General features: G+C 38.2%; 1 protein-coding gene across 4 annotated transcripts in view; it reads right to left on the reverse strand.

Moving 5' to 3' along the window:
• Nucleotides 1-14,164, reverse strand: part of SPARCL1 (SPARC like 1) — a 91,147-nt gene that overhangs the window by 15,465 nt on the left and 61,518 nt on the right. For 2 of the 4 annotated variants that reach the window (XM_036895799.2, XM_036895797.2), the window contains exons 2-5: nucleotides 5,886-5,941; nucleotides 2,902-3,078; nucleotides 1,523-2,521; nucleotides 118-205 (exon numbers count right to left, since the gene is read on the reverse strand). In XM_036895799.2, the coding sequence (XP_036751694.2) occupies nucleotides 118-205; nucleotides 1,523-2,521; nucleotides 2,902-3,078; nucleotides 5,886-5,939 (1,318 nt within the window). In that variant the 5' untranslated portion in view covers nucleotides 5,940-5,941. The remainder of the gene's footprint in view (nucleotides 1-117; nucleotides 206-1,522; nucleotides 2,522-2,901; nucleotides 3,079-5,885; nucleotides 5,942-14,164) is intronic. The other 2 variants (XM_036895800.2, XM_036895801.2) reach the window with 2 other exon arrangements.

Below are 14,164 nucleotides of genomic sequence, written 5' to 3' on the forward strand. Positions count from 1 at the left end.
ATGTCCCTGGGGAGCACTGGGCAGGGAAAAGATGCTATGAAGTGATCCACGAAGGGATGAGGATAACACGATGGGGCCAATTCCATGTTTTCCTTGATAAAGGTGTAAACAGCTTGCCTTGTCCATGCTCACCAGTGCTGTGTACCTTCATGCTGCCTTCACTTGAACTTTCATCTTCATTCAGTGAGCTCTCTACTTTCTTGGCCTTTATAATAACAAGAGGAGAAGATGAAGTCTATTTAGGGGAAAGCTGTTACATAATTTATATCACACTGTGCATACCTTCATAGAGCTTTCCTACCCAGATCATTTCAGATCTCAAAAAGATCTCAACAGCCAAAACTGTGGAAATAGACAGCAACCCTTTGAGATAAGGAGCCAATTCTATCTTGATCAACAGGACTCAGTGTTGTATGTACTCCAGGAATTACTCAATAAAAGTTGGAACTAACATCAGGAGCAAAGCTGGAACCTTCCCATTGGATTAGATAGAACAGTAGAAATGTAGTATTATCATGCAATTCTGTAGTTAAGACAAGGTTACATCAGTAATGTCTATGAAGCTGTTGGTAAAGGTTTCTTACCAGGTTTGAAAAGTGTAAGAAAACTCATACCTTACAATGGCAGCAGAGCTCCTAGTAATTGAAGTTACTATTGACGTTGCCCACCAAATCTGTGTCTAGTCCTTCTGGCGGGTAGCTGCCAGGGTTTTGCATAAAAGCTCCAAATGATTGACAATATGCTCCCCATCCCCTTCCCCCTCCTCCCACTAAAGTTTCCTGATGACCATTTTGGTGTGTGTTCACTTCATAACATTGTGGCTGAAGTCTTTGTCATTAATCGTTAATCATTATAACTGTATCAACAAATCTTGCTGTATCTCTTACTATGTTAGAGGCATTTTGTTAGACACTGGTGACTCAACTTGAATACGACCTGGAACCTGCTGTCAAGGCATTAGAGCCCAGTTACCACTGTCTTGCATCCCCCGTATCTGTCAGAATTTACCATTCCTGTTAGCTCTAGGGACTTCCAGGTGCCTGAGATACAGGTACCTGTATCTCTGTGCCTGAAAACCATGGAAATCTATTTGGCCTGCTCAAAGGGCAGACTGGAAGTGCTGAAGAATGAACACCCCTCCTGGCATTTCTCAGCTGTACAAATGTCCCCCAGCTCCCTCACTCTTCAAATGGGGTAATTCAGAGGAATGTGCTTCACGTGGCTTTAATGATGTACTCTGATGAGCTTCCTTTCCTTCTCAGTATCACTTCTCCATTTCTCTCTGTTCCCTGAACTTCTCAAATAAATTGCACTCAAATCCAGTGTCTGCTTCTAGGGCAACCCAAATAAAACAGGCAGTTTCAGCCTAATGATGGAGATGCAGAGACAAATAATTTCAATATGTTTTAGTAATGTGCTGATGGAGATAAGCACAGTGGACTGTGAGCACAGAGAAGGGTCCTGGCTGTTTCCTGTAAGGCTAACTGCTTCATCAGACAAGTATTATTGTAAATACCCTCACCCCTTGGTAGTCTGCATGTTCAGTGGTTTCTGCATTCTCATTCTGACGTGCTCTTTCTCTTTCCTCCTCATATTTGAGGTGGTAGGAAATGATCTGAGCTCTTTCAGCGTCTCTGAAGGTCTCCCCTGCAGAGAAGTAGTCAGCATCACTTGCATTGTGTCTTGGGTCAGCATCGCCATCATCACCAGCCATGTCATGACCGGGCGTGATGTCACCATCATCAGTAGGTTCCACAAGCAAAGCCTCAGAAACCGCCTTTTTAACCATCTCCTTGTGGTTCCTGATAACTTCAAGGTCAAGTTTTCCCTTTTGGTTCTGCCATTCAGTATCTTGATTGTGCTTACTGATTTTTGATGCAGTTTCCTCTTCCATTTCTGCATTGGAGTTATCCTCTTCTTGTTCTTGGTTACTCTGCTCAAATTCATCTTTCTGCATCTTGCTTACTTGAGTTGGTTGATTGAACTCTTCCAAAATACCATCAGATTTGGTACTGTCTTCCTCCTGGTTGCTGTTAGAATGCTCCTTGGGAAATTCTCTCTCCTTTTCTTGGCTATCACTGTGGGTACCAATGTCACCTGGCTCTTTTTCCTCTTCCTCATCTCCATTGGGAATATTTGCATCCTGCTCTTGGTTTTCTTGATCCTTTAGGTCTTGGCTATGTTTGCTGCTCTGGCTCAACTGAGGATGTGAATCATTTATAGGTTGTTCTTGGTTTTTCTCTGTCTTTGTGATGCTTTCTTGTTGGGTAGAATGTATAGTGGAACTAACATCAGGAGCAAGGAAATCAATGTTCTCTGGAAGCTTTTTCTTTTGAGGCTCGCTCATACCTTCTCTTAGGTCTGATGTACCTGCAGGTGGCGTATACGCCAAGTTCTCACTTAAGTCACTTTCACTTTCTTCTTGATCCTGTAATCCCTGCTCTTGGGTGTAACTCTGGTCCTGATCTGCTGACTGGTCATGGTTTTCCTCCTTTGACTTTAGTATTGAAGATTTTTCAGCCTTCAAAGAAAAAAAACGTTTATTCTTGAAAGAAATGATAATGCAATATCTACATCATATTTATAATTCATAGGCTAACATTCAATATTCATTATTCTTTTTCTTCACATCATGTCAGGCAAACTTATTTATAATGTTCTTCACATTCTATAGCTATAACTTTAATCTGAACTTGAATTTCATAAAGTGAAACAATTGCATAGCACCTTAGCCATAGCAGTAAAACTTATTCTCACCATTCTAGTGATTGAAGGCAGTTGATATGTTTATTGTCTTTAAATTAAAGTGACATGAGAATGAGGTAATATCTTTGTCCATACTTTGAAACTGAGACCTTTGAAGACTTCGGAAGTTATATGAGTATAGTCCTGTTGTTTTACCTTATGATTGGGATGGTCTTCTACAGATATGAGTGTTTCCGTTTCCTTTTCTGCATCTTCAGCCCTGACAACAGGGACTGCAGTGGTGTCCAATGTTACTAACACTTCAGCCTGCTGGATGGAACTCAGGGAATCAGCAGTTGGTTTGGAATGATCAGAAAGGAACCTTGCATTTGTCTAAAAAATTAGGAACTGGTTTGTGTTATTCATGTCCAGACATTAATGTTCAACATTTCTCATTACTCTTCTGTTATCATCATTATTAGTAGCAATATGCTTCATACGTAACATCAATTAAAAGATATTCTCTAGAATTTTTAAGGATAAAAGCAAATATACAGATACTAATCTTAAAGTGAAACAGAATTCCAATCATGTTTGAGAAAATGTTATATATGTAGATATGGGTGAAAACTGGGCAAAATTAATTTCACTAAAAGTGACCTTGGAGTTTTGGAATTGTTTTCTGTGCTTTTCAAAATTTATGAAACACTCATACTTCATTCTTTTGTAAAGTGCTATCAGAAAATTGAAGTCAAATTAAATTAACCATAGGATATAGCACTGTGCATTTTTAAAATTTAATCTTTGTATTATCACTGATAATTAGCAGAAAAGGTTATAGGCATTTTATTCAATATTTGTTTATTAACACTACCAGTTACCTTAACACTTTATACCCATCAAGAAATCTTATGACAAAAAATAGTTTAATCTAGAACTAATCTGAAAACTGTGAAACAAGACACCAAATCTAGTGGAGAAGAACAGCTGTGGAGTATTATTTCCACTAGAGGGATGGTTCTGTTCATTTGCCAACAAGATTGGAGGCATAGATGAAGAGCTGGGCAGTGAGACATGATGGAGAAACTGAACAACTAGATTTAGAGATAAGAGACCTCCCTTCATATCAATTTGTTAATCCCTACTCTGTCATCTCTCAAGGTGAAGTGAGCAGAACTATCAAGATAAGGTTATATATATATATATATATATATATATATATATATATATATATAAAGTGTCTTATACATTTTAAAGTTACTGGAATGAAAAAGTACTACTGCTAGTAGTAATATCTATTAGAGAGATATGGACACTCAGCTGTCAGATGGATCCAGGTGTAAGTACAAAACAGATTCTATGTGAATCGACTTGTCTTTATACCATTAGCAGGTCCTGCATTGCTGACTGGGTAACACAGAGAAAGCCATGGAGTACAGTATTTATATTAGACGTGCTTTGCTGTTTTGCTTCTCATCACCTTTTCAACTAAAGGTAGTAATATATTTGAAAAAAATTTCCAAAGAAGCCATATTTAGGAGGAAAAAGTAGAAAGCATGGTGGCCAGTTTGGCCAAGCTGCTGGCAGAGGCATTGTGGAAGGCAACAGATGGAGGAGGTTTCAGCTGATTGATGGAGAACGGCTCCCCCTTTCTGTTTCTGTCCTCCTCCACTCTCCCTCCCCAAGCTGGAAGAAATGCACAAAACCACAGCAGCTTATCTTTTCTCAGAAATTTTCTGAAAATGAAATTGTTTTATCAATATGCCCACATCTATATTTATAATAACATACCCTCTGGAAATCTGTGGGGGATCTCCTAACTACACAGAATCCACTTATATCTGGAGAATCCAGTCAGGGAGAGAAAATGATACAAGATTTTTAATAGGTAAATCCTATGAGAAAATATTTAGCTTTCTAGCATTTGGGTGTGTATGATAACAAATTGTCCTAGAAAGGAAACATCTGGAATGTATTTATATGCAAATGTGTCACTCAAACATTCAGTTCAAAGGCACTTTTGAGGCCTGTTTACATAGCGGCAACAACTTCAAGGGCAAAATACAGACAGGAGGGAACAATGGTTCTGGTGGGAGCTCCTTTCTGTGCTGCACATCATTTATCCACTTTCATAATTTCAGAGGACAATGTATGATTTTGGCTAGAGTGACTCCACACTACTTAATCAGGATTCTTAGCAATGGCCATAAATTCTGTTTTCTAAGAACTGCTTGGTCTGGGAGGCATGGCTCTTGTCTTTGCTGTCAACCAGAAGCTAGCCATCAGCTATCCAAAAAAGCAAGGACAGGATCTTAGATGTAATGGAGAGGGAAGGAGAGAAGTGACAAAAGAGAAACTGCTTTATCTGTTTAAAAGAGGCTGATTCCTCCATTTGGTGAAAAAGAAAAAAATGGCACAAATCCTTCAGTTTGATTAAGGATGATTTGGATCATTTGGGAGACCTCCAAGTGATCATCTAAGCCGTGGTTCCATTAAAAAAAAAAACACACAAACTGTTGGGATATTTTGAGGCTGCTGACATGGTCTTGAATGATTTGATTTGTGTGTGGCTGATTTATTGCTGTGTGGATGGTGAGGCCAGTATACCTCACCAGGAAGAAAACCATGTTCCAGTTCTATGTACTTTCAGCATGTTTGCCTGGACAGATCCCCAGGGATGAGTTAGGAGCAGATTTTTGCTCACCATACTATTTCCTGCCTCCACAATATTGGTTCCTCTTTTTATTACAGACTCAGAATTTCTCAGCCACTATGTATTTTATTTTGAAACAAATGCTGCTGGAGATTGTGGGCATACACCCTACCATTTCACATACTAATTTCTTAGATATCGCATACTAATGTGATGTGATGAGCTTCTGTAGCAGAACCTCTCTTCCCATTGTTTTTGATATTTGGCCACCTTTCCTTGAGAATAAACTGATAATCAACATCTCAGCTGTATATTTATTGTATCCTGTAGAACAATGGTTTTATTCTTTATACTGAAAGATGTATATATTTTAAGTATCTTATTTCAATTTTTCTAGTCATTCATTCTCTGATTGGGAAAAAATAATCTGATTAAAATGAAAAAGAGAATTTCAAACCACTATTTAAAACCATATTCTTTTAAATGGAGGATTCCTAAACTAAATGTCAGGAGGGAAAGGTGTAATAACAGAAGAAGGGATAGTTACCGGGACTGCAGCTGTGGTTCCCAAAATGGATAGGAGAAAAAGTACAGTCTTCATACCTGTGAACCAACAAAATAATTAGCAGTGGAGGATAAAAGTTTGTGAAAGATTAAAAGATAATCTTCTTAGTAAATATTGAGCTTGATACTATCTTTGGCATTTAAAGGTGATTGTTTTCTTTATGGACTAACATGTCTGAAGACAGATTAATCACAGTTTTTACCCAGTTGTGTCTCTGAGAGAATGACTCCTTGATTTTTGAGCCCAGCTGTATTTGGCAGAACCTTGATTTTTGAACCCAGCTGTATTTGGCAGAACCTATCTCTGTTTATGATTGTGTTTCCTACGCAGATCTTGCGTCTTAAGATTTGTAAGTATTCTCAGTAAAGATAAAAGTCACAGAATGAAGTAATATAGTTTGTCAGGTTTGGATAAAACAAACTGCCTCTTGGTGATGGTTGGAAAAACCCATACACTGGATGCAGATTTTTAGGACCAAGACACTGCACTTCCCCGCAGGTGTCATCACGTGGTGTGGTTTAGAGCTCTCGCACTGGCGATCTGAGCTGGCAGCTGCCTGGAGGTGGACAGGGCTTGGTAGGCACTGTCTATTTTCAATTAGTATTTTTAAATCCAGAGGTTTCATGTAAAAATCCAGATGCAGTTTCTCTTGAGCCATTGGGCCTCTTGGTCACACTAGGCCTTCCTGGCAACAGTTGGCTGTGTCTGAGGAGACCATCCTCTATAGGGACACTGGCATTTGGACCTGGCCTGTCTTATCTGTTATTTGCCTTACCTTTGAGTTTAGTTAGTTCCAAACAAACTTCTCCAGTTTAGAGATGAGATAGTAGGGCTCAGGAGGCTAAGTAAATTGGCCTGTAGATGAACTCTTTTAAAAACAGTGGGCTGTGTTTCCTTGCAGAGGACCCCTAAGCCTGCTAGTCTGAACTCTGACCAGGATTGGGAATACATTTGTTAGTCTTTAATACAGATTCTCTGGATCCCCAGAAAGAGTAGATGACTCTTTTAAATTATTTTTTTGTATCGTTTTATACATAAATGCATCCACAGAGCTTTCAATAACACTTTGAGCTTTATAAAGAGAGAAGTTTCTTCTGCGAGTTATCTATTTCCAAATAAATTCTTAAATGGATATTTAAAAAAATGTCAAACAACTTCTACTGGTTTCTTACTGTAACAGCTATCACTTCATGCACACACACATGTTCACAAACTCTCCTCCTCCCCTCTCCCCTCTCCTCCTAAAATAATTCTCACAATTCTTATTCAAATCATTATTTAATTTTCATGACAATGCAAATAGTCTTCACAGCTATGCCAAGTAGTCATTTTCTGTGTTGAATCATACTTAAATTTCTTTTCTTGAACGATATTTTGTTTTCGTCTGGACCTAGAAATTGCCTCCTTTTTAAATGTACTTTTCCATGTATCCATCATTTATTCTTCCCAAATTTCCCCCCCCAAAATTTAAAATTCCTTTTACTATGGTAACAAAACAAACCCATAAGGCCCCCCCCCCCCTCCAGTCCCATGCCCGTCTTTGAGATGCCCCTCCCGGGGTGTCCATCTCTGGCTCGGTTTGACTGAAGCCCTGGCAGCTGAACTGCTTTTCCCTTGGGATCTCATCACCACCAGCACCACCTTGGCTAAAAGGAATTCCCTTTGCTCTTTTCTTGTGTTTGAGTTCTTTCTTCCTGGGTCCCACAGGGTTTTCTTTTTTGGTGTTCTCACTCATTTTCATGGTGCATAAGCTTCAGACACTTTCTGAGAAACAGTATCTAGGGGACAGCTTTTGAGATTGCATATCAGGAAGTATCTGTATTGTATCCTTCATTTGATATGGAGTTTTGTAAGATATAGAGTTTTAGATAGGACATTTTTTTTCTCAGAATTTTAAAGCATGTTTCATTTCCTTCTAGCTTTCAGTGTTGCTCGTAAGAACTCCAGTGTCTATTTTTTCCAATTAAAAAAAATGATAATTGCTTTTTTTTTTCTTTCTCCAAGCTTTTAAGTTTTAACGTTTATCTCTGGAGTTCTGAAATACTACAATTTCTGCCTTAGTTTGGATCCTTTTAAATTTCCTGTAGGCACTCATGAAGCCCTTTGAATTTGGACACTGATGTATTTCAGTTCTGGGAGATTTATACGTGTTAATTCTTTGACAATTTTTGCCTATTTATTTTTATCACCTTTTCTTTCTGTAATTCATATTACAGAATTTAGTATGTTAGAATTCTTGGGTTGATTCTCTGGTTTACGCACCATTTACTTGTTTTCTATCTTATTTATACAATCCTGGGAAACTTAATTTTATCTTTCATCTCTTCTATTGACTTTTTTAAGCCCCTTTTCTTACACACTTGTAATTTATTTCCCAATGGTCCCCCTTTTTAAATATTATCCTCTTCTTATTCAGTTAGTGTAATATATACTCATCTTTTTGAAGATGATAATCAAATCTTGAGAAAATTTCCTCTGCTCCCTGCATTTTCTGTCTCTGTACTATCCTTTCTTTTCTGGCATGTTTGTTTTGCCCTTTGTTTTTCATGTTGAAAGATTTCCCCAAATGTCTAGTGTCTTCAGTTGTCCAGTAATATTTAGCAGTGAGTCGACAAAAAGCCAACTAGAAGATTCATGGGTAGGACTTGTCACTTCGTAATGCTTCCATGGGGGCGCAGAGGCAGGAATATAATGGATTTGTTGGGGGACCCCAGATGTGATTGTCTGATCTTTTCTCTGGGGGAGGTTTCTTTTTCTGGAGACTTTCATATCTTCTCCCCTGGGGAAGGAGGTAAAGGTCTGGTTGCTAGCATTCTGTGAGACCAACGGGTGAAGGGACTAGAGGTCTCAAAGTGCACATGCTGACTCGCACATAGTCCCCAGGTTTCTGAATGGCACTGCATCCCACCCTCTGCAGTGCCTAGCTCAAGTTGAGGGCCAGGGAATATCCTTCTCTTTCCTGTTTAGGGTGAAAAGGGAGGCACCTGGCTGTGCAGGCATGAGGAAGGATCTTGCAGCTGTTTATCTGATAGGCTTTCAACCAATCCTCCTGATTTTAGCCTCTACCTTCACTTTGCCTTCCAAACAACCTGGTGCCTCTAGTTCTTGAAACTTCTCTGGTTTTTGTGGTATGAACTGACTTCTTTGTCTGTAGTACCCCTCTCTGAAGTTCTGATCTTACTTCTAATCTTTGCCTGTCCTTCCAACAGTTTTTCATCTTCTAAACATTTTTTGCTGTCTTGTATCTTCTTAATCCATGTTTTCTTTGTCATTCTGAATTTATATTATCATTATTTTTTTCTATCATACTGGAATTTTAGCAGGGAGTGACAATATATGTACATTTTTTTCTACTCCATTTAATCAACAATTTCCATGTCTTCATCTGGTTTATATCCCTCTTATTATTATTATTTTATTTTTTTAGGACATAGGAATTACTATGGGACTTCAGTTCTAATTTCATTAGCATATGAAGTTTTTATTGAAGAAAAGGAGGCTATAGGTGCTAGCATAGACTTCCTCATCATGTTAGAAACAAATAACATATTTCCACCTATCCACTATGTAAACCCCAAAGAATGGGTCACCTGGACTAGGGAACGGTGTGTTGAAAGGATGAGCTGAATGTGGAAGGTGATTTAGAATTGAGGATGGGAGGAAACTGCAAACTATTTATAACCTTAAATAAGCTAATCTATTCCAGCTTTAATGAAAATAACATGTACTCATCTTGGAGAAATTTAATTCCTCTAAGGGATCCCTCTGAAAATCACTATACATAACTTAAGTAGAAATTCAGAGTATGACAGTGGAATGTGTATTGTTATGTCTTTAAATAAACATATTTAGAACTAGTAATGGTGTAGAGCAGATAGTGGAAGTTTATATTATTGTAGTGCCTCAGGTTTACCAAATAGATTTCAAATGGAATATTATCTTATTTGACCTTTGCAGCAACCCCATGATATGACAGATGAGAATGAGCTTAGAAAGGCTATGACAAGACATGCCTATGGTCACAGAGTGGTTAAGAAAGGGAACTGGACTTGAATCCTGCTTTCCTGGCTCTTGCTCCAGTGCTTTCCCAGGTCTGCTGCAAATAAACATCTCCATTTACCTCTTGAACAAAAAAGTAGGGAAGAACAGAAAAAACCCCAAAAAACCAAAAGCAGTATTGGGAACAATTCAGAATCTGCCTTGAGTTTTTAAAGAGTTCCAAACATTTTAAGGTTTAAAATTTTGCATACGTGGCAAATACATTTTCCGATGTTGGGGAAAAAAGGCTTATCATAGAAAGCAGGTTGAATTATTTGATATAAAAAGTCTCTTTAAATAGTGCTTTTTATAGTCTAACCAAGGCAAAAGTATATAAAGTCAATTTCCCCTGAATGAAGAATATGTTTAAATAAAAGAATGTAGCAACCTCTCACCCCCACACCGCAAAATCTAACCCTTCAGTTACATTAGAAAACACCTTAGAATTAAGAAAGCACCACACTGCCAGGAGAGCTGCATTCTGGCTCCAGCAAGGTCCTTAACTGGCCAAGAGACCTTGGGCAAATCACTTACCCCTTCTTGATATAGTTTTCTTAAGTGATAAACAAAGAAGAGGATGACCTAGATGATTCTCTAGCTCTACTATTTTATAATTCTAAAATTGGAAATAATTCTATGAATCTTATGGACCATGAACTGATGCTACCTTTTTTCCTTAAATTACTAAACTCACTAAAAATATACTCTAAGATTTTATCGTATTAAAATACAATATTTTAAATATAGTATTTAATGTTTTGAGTAAATACGTAGAATCTATTTCCTAACTTGATAGAATCTATTTCCATTATTGATGATGATTTAACATATTTTATTCTCTTAGTGAATGTTAATTGTAAAGAGTCATTGAAAAATGCAGTTTAATTCCTCTATAATCCAGAATTTAATTCATTCATTTCACCAATGTTTATAAATTTAATGGAACTATAGACATTTATATTTTAGATCATCATGTTATTACTATTCTATTGTTTCAGAAAATTGTAAAAATACAAAATAATGTATTTCGTGTAGGGTTTCTTTACCTTGGCACTATTAACATTTTGGGCTGGATAATTTTTTGTTGTGGGGGGGGCTCTTTAGCAGCAGCCCTGACCTCTACCCACTAGATGGCAGTAGCAAGTCCTCTTTCCCCAACCAGTTAGGACAATCAAAAATGTCTCCAATCGTTGCCGAGTGCTCCCTGAAAGGCAAAATCACCCTGACTGAGAATTACTGGTTTAGTAGAAGGAGAATGGGATTTTGGACTGAAAGATGTGTATCTGAACTTGGGCCAACACTGGCCTATCCATGTAGTCTTTGGCAAGTTTAACCCTCTGAGCCTTTTATTCCCCATCTGAAAATGAGGATGACATCTGTGATGATTTATTTTTATGTGACTAATTGACTGGGCTGCAAGATGCCCAGCTATCTGGTTAAACACTATTTCTGAGTATGACTCCCAGGGCATTTCCAGAAGAGATTAGCATTTGAACCAGTATACTGTGTAAAGCAGACTGCCCTTCCCAGTGTGGGTGGGCTTCATCCAGTCTGTTGAAGACCTGAATAGAACAAAAAAGTGGAGGAAGGAAGAATTTGCTCCCTCAGCCTCATTGTTTGAGCTCTGACATTGGTCTCCTGCCCTTGGTGTGGGACTTACACGATCAGTGCTCCTGTTGCACAGGCCTTCAGACTAGGACCAGAGAGTCTATAAGGCCACCACGTTTCCTGAGCCTCCAGCTTGCAGAAAGCAGCTCATGGGATTTATCAGCATTCATAATTGCATGAGCCAGTTCCTTATAAGAAATTAATCTCTCCCTCTGTCGCTGTTTCTTTGGAGAACCCTGACTAATATAATACCGAATTCAGCTTTGGGAAGACTAGAAGCAATTTTTCAAAAAATGCCTGATACCTAAGAGGTGCTCATTAATGCTTATTCTTTCTTCTCTTACCTTCCACAAAATTGAATTGTGATTCTTGAATAAATAACTTAGAGTCTCAGAAAATAATATGTTTTGTTGTGAGGTAAGAATAATTTTCCAGGGAACATTTAAAGTCTCTTTTACCCATACATTTACCAAAGCTCCCTTTCATCCTGGAATCTTTCCTACATTCATCACCAATAACTATGTAATGAGGCTAAGAAACTGCTACTGCAGACCAGTCTGCAGTACATGGGGTAACATGAAGGGGAAGCAAGAATCATCAAAAATGCTGTCAGTTTTAAGACTGATTTCCTTTTGATTTTAGTTCTTATTGCGATATGTATAGCTAATGAAACCTGAAAAAAAAATTCCCTTTAATTTGATAACATGATCACAAATTCCCTTCACCTTCTTACATTGTATGCAGCAATGAGTCAAAAAGAAATAATGCGTCCAGTTGGCCAGAGCTTGTATCACTCATCACACTTCTATTTATTTACTGAGTGCTTTCTAGGCACTGTCTATGCACAGGGCTACATATGTCCTGACTGAAGAGTTACAAAGGAGGAAGTCAAGTAAATCAATGATTTATATAATGTAATGAATATGTACATTATGCAATGGAAACACAGATAAAAGGCATTTAAAATTAGGAAGTTAATATTACTAACATTTACTAAGTCCTAAGTGCTTAAGTTACAGGCACTGTTCTGAGTGCCTTGCATGTACTAATTCTAAATCTTCCCAGAGATCCTACAAGGTAGCACTTTATTTTAATCATTTTACTAGTAAGGAAACTTAGTAAGAAACTACAGTTAAGTAATGAGCTCACGGTTACACAGCTAAGTGGCAGATCTGATATTTGAGACCTGGCTGTTTGATTTTAAGTTTGTGTTCTTAGCCACTATGCTCTACTGCCCCTATATAGACAGGACTTTCAGAGAAGGTAATTCTTGACCTTAGCTTTGAAAAGAAAATCAGTAGTAGTAGTCAGATGTATGAAAGATGGAAGGGCAGTGTAGAGGGTGAAGCAACAAAGGTGACGGTTCAGAGATTTATAAAACTGCAAATGTTTGAGTTACCAGGGTGTTAATGGGGGAAGTAGTAGGAGATGCAGCTCAAAAAACAAAGCGAGTCCTTGTAGTTTAACTAGGAACTTTAAGAGCCAGCTGAAAAGCTATAGAGACTCAATGAACGATTGTAAGTGGGGGAGTGATATAATCAGATTTCTGTATTAGAAAGGGTCCTTGGGACAGACCAGTAGAAAGACTAATTAGGAGGAAATTGCACTATCATGGTGAGAAGTGAGAGTCTTAAATTTTGGCTGTGGTCTTGGAAATGGAGAAGAGAAGGAGAGCTCCAGCTTATACAGGCTTGTGAGAACCAATTGTTCAATTTCCAGGAATTTTGTGAGCTGGCTATTAAACAAAAACATCATTAAAAGTTAAATTATTTACACTTATAATTAAATCAACTTATTAAAAATAAAGGAAAATATTCAAAATCAAATACTTCATATTTATTTTGTTACAAAAATGCTTTTACTACTCTCTTGAGGTTATTTACCTCTTGCATCTGTAGGTGGAAATACTATAAAATGTGTGCTACTGTGCATCTCTTCCTAATTCTGTTCAGTGATGTCATGTTAGCAGCTTGAAATCAGCCATTAGTGGAAGGATTACACCATGGAAATCATGAAATTCTACCCAGCCTTCCTCTTACCCCCCCTCCAAAGCTGGTCATTAAACACTTGCCAGTATACCACTGGAGAGTTCTGAGAGATATTTAAAGGTAGAACAGATAAAACTTGAGTATCAGTTGGTTATTGTTGGAAGAAAAGAAGGAAGAATCTTGGGTTACTGCATTTCTAATCTGGGCAACTGGGTAAATAGTGATGTTAATCACCAAGATAAGGGATTTTGAAACGAAGATCTGGTTTTAGCAGAAGGATGATGAATTAGTTTTGGACCTGTTGAATTTGAGTGAGATATACTCGGATAAATGGGTCTGGAGGTAAGTGGAGAGTTTGGAGCTAAAGATATTCGGGTGCTCTCAGCATGAGGAGCTGTGCAGTGGGTAGAGCGGAGGGCAGGAGCCGGAATCCTGGTAAGTGCCGGCCATCACGTCCTTAGAGGATGGGAGGGGCTCCAGACACGTAAGGCGGGAGAAAGGAGAATCCCTTAAGAAAAAGAAAGTGTTGAATGTCACGGAGAGGGCAAGGCAGACAAAGCCAGGGACTCATCCGCTGCTCTTGGGATCACAGAGGCTATTGGAGCGTCGCGAGAGGGTAGTTCTGGT

The sequence above is a fragment of the Manis pentadactyla genome, chromosome 5, assembly GCF_030020395.1.
Source record: "Manis pentadactyla isolate mManPen7 chromosome 5, mManPen7.hap1, whole genome shotgun sequence".
In the NCBI taxonomy this organism is placed as follows: Eukaryota; Metazoa; Chordata; class Mammalia; order Pholidota; family Manidae; genus Manis; species Manis pentadactyla.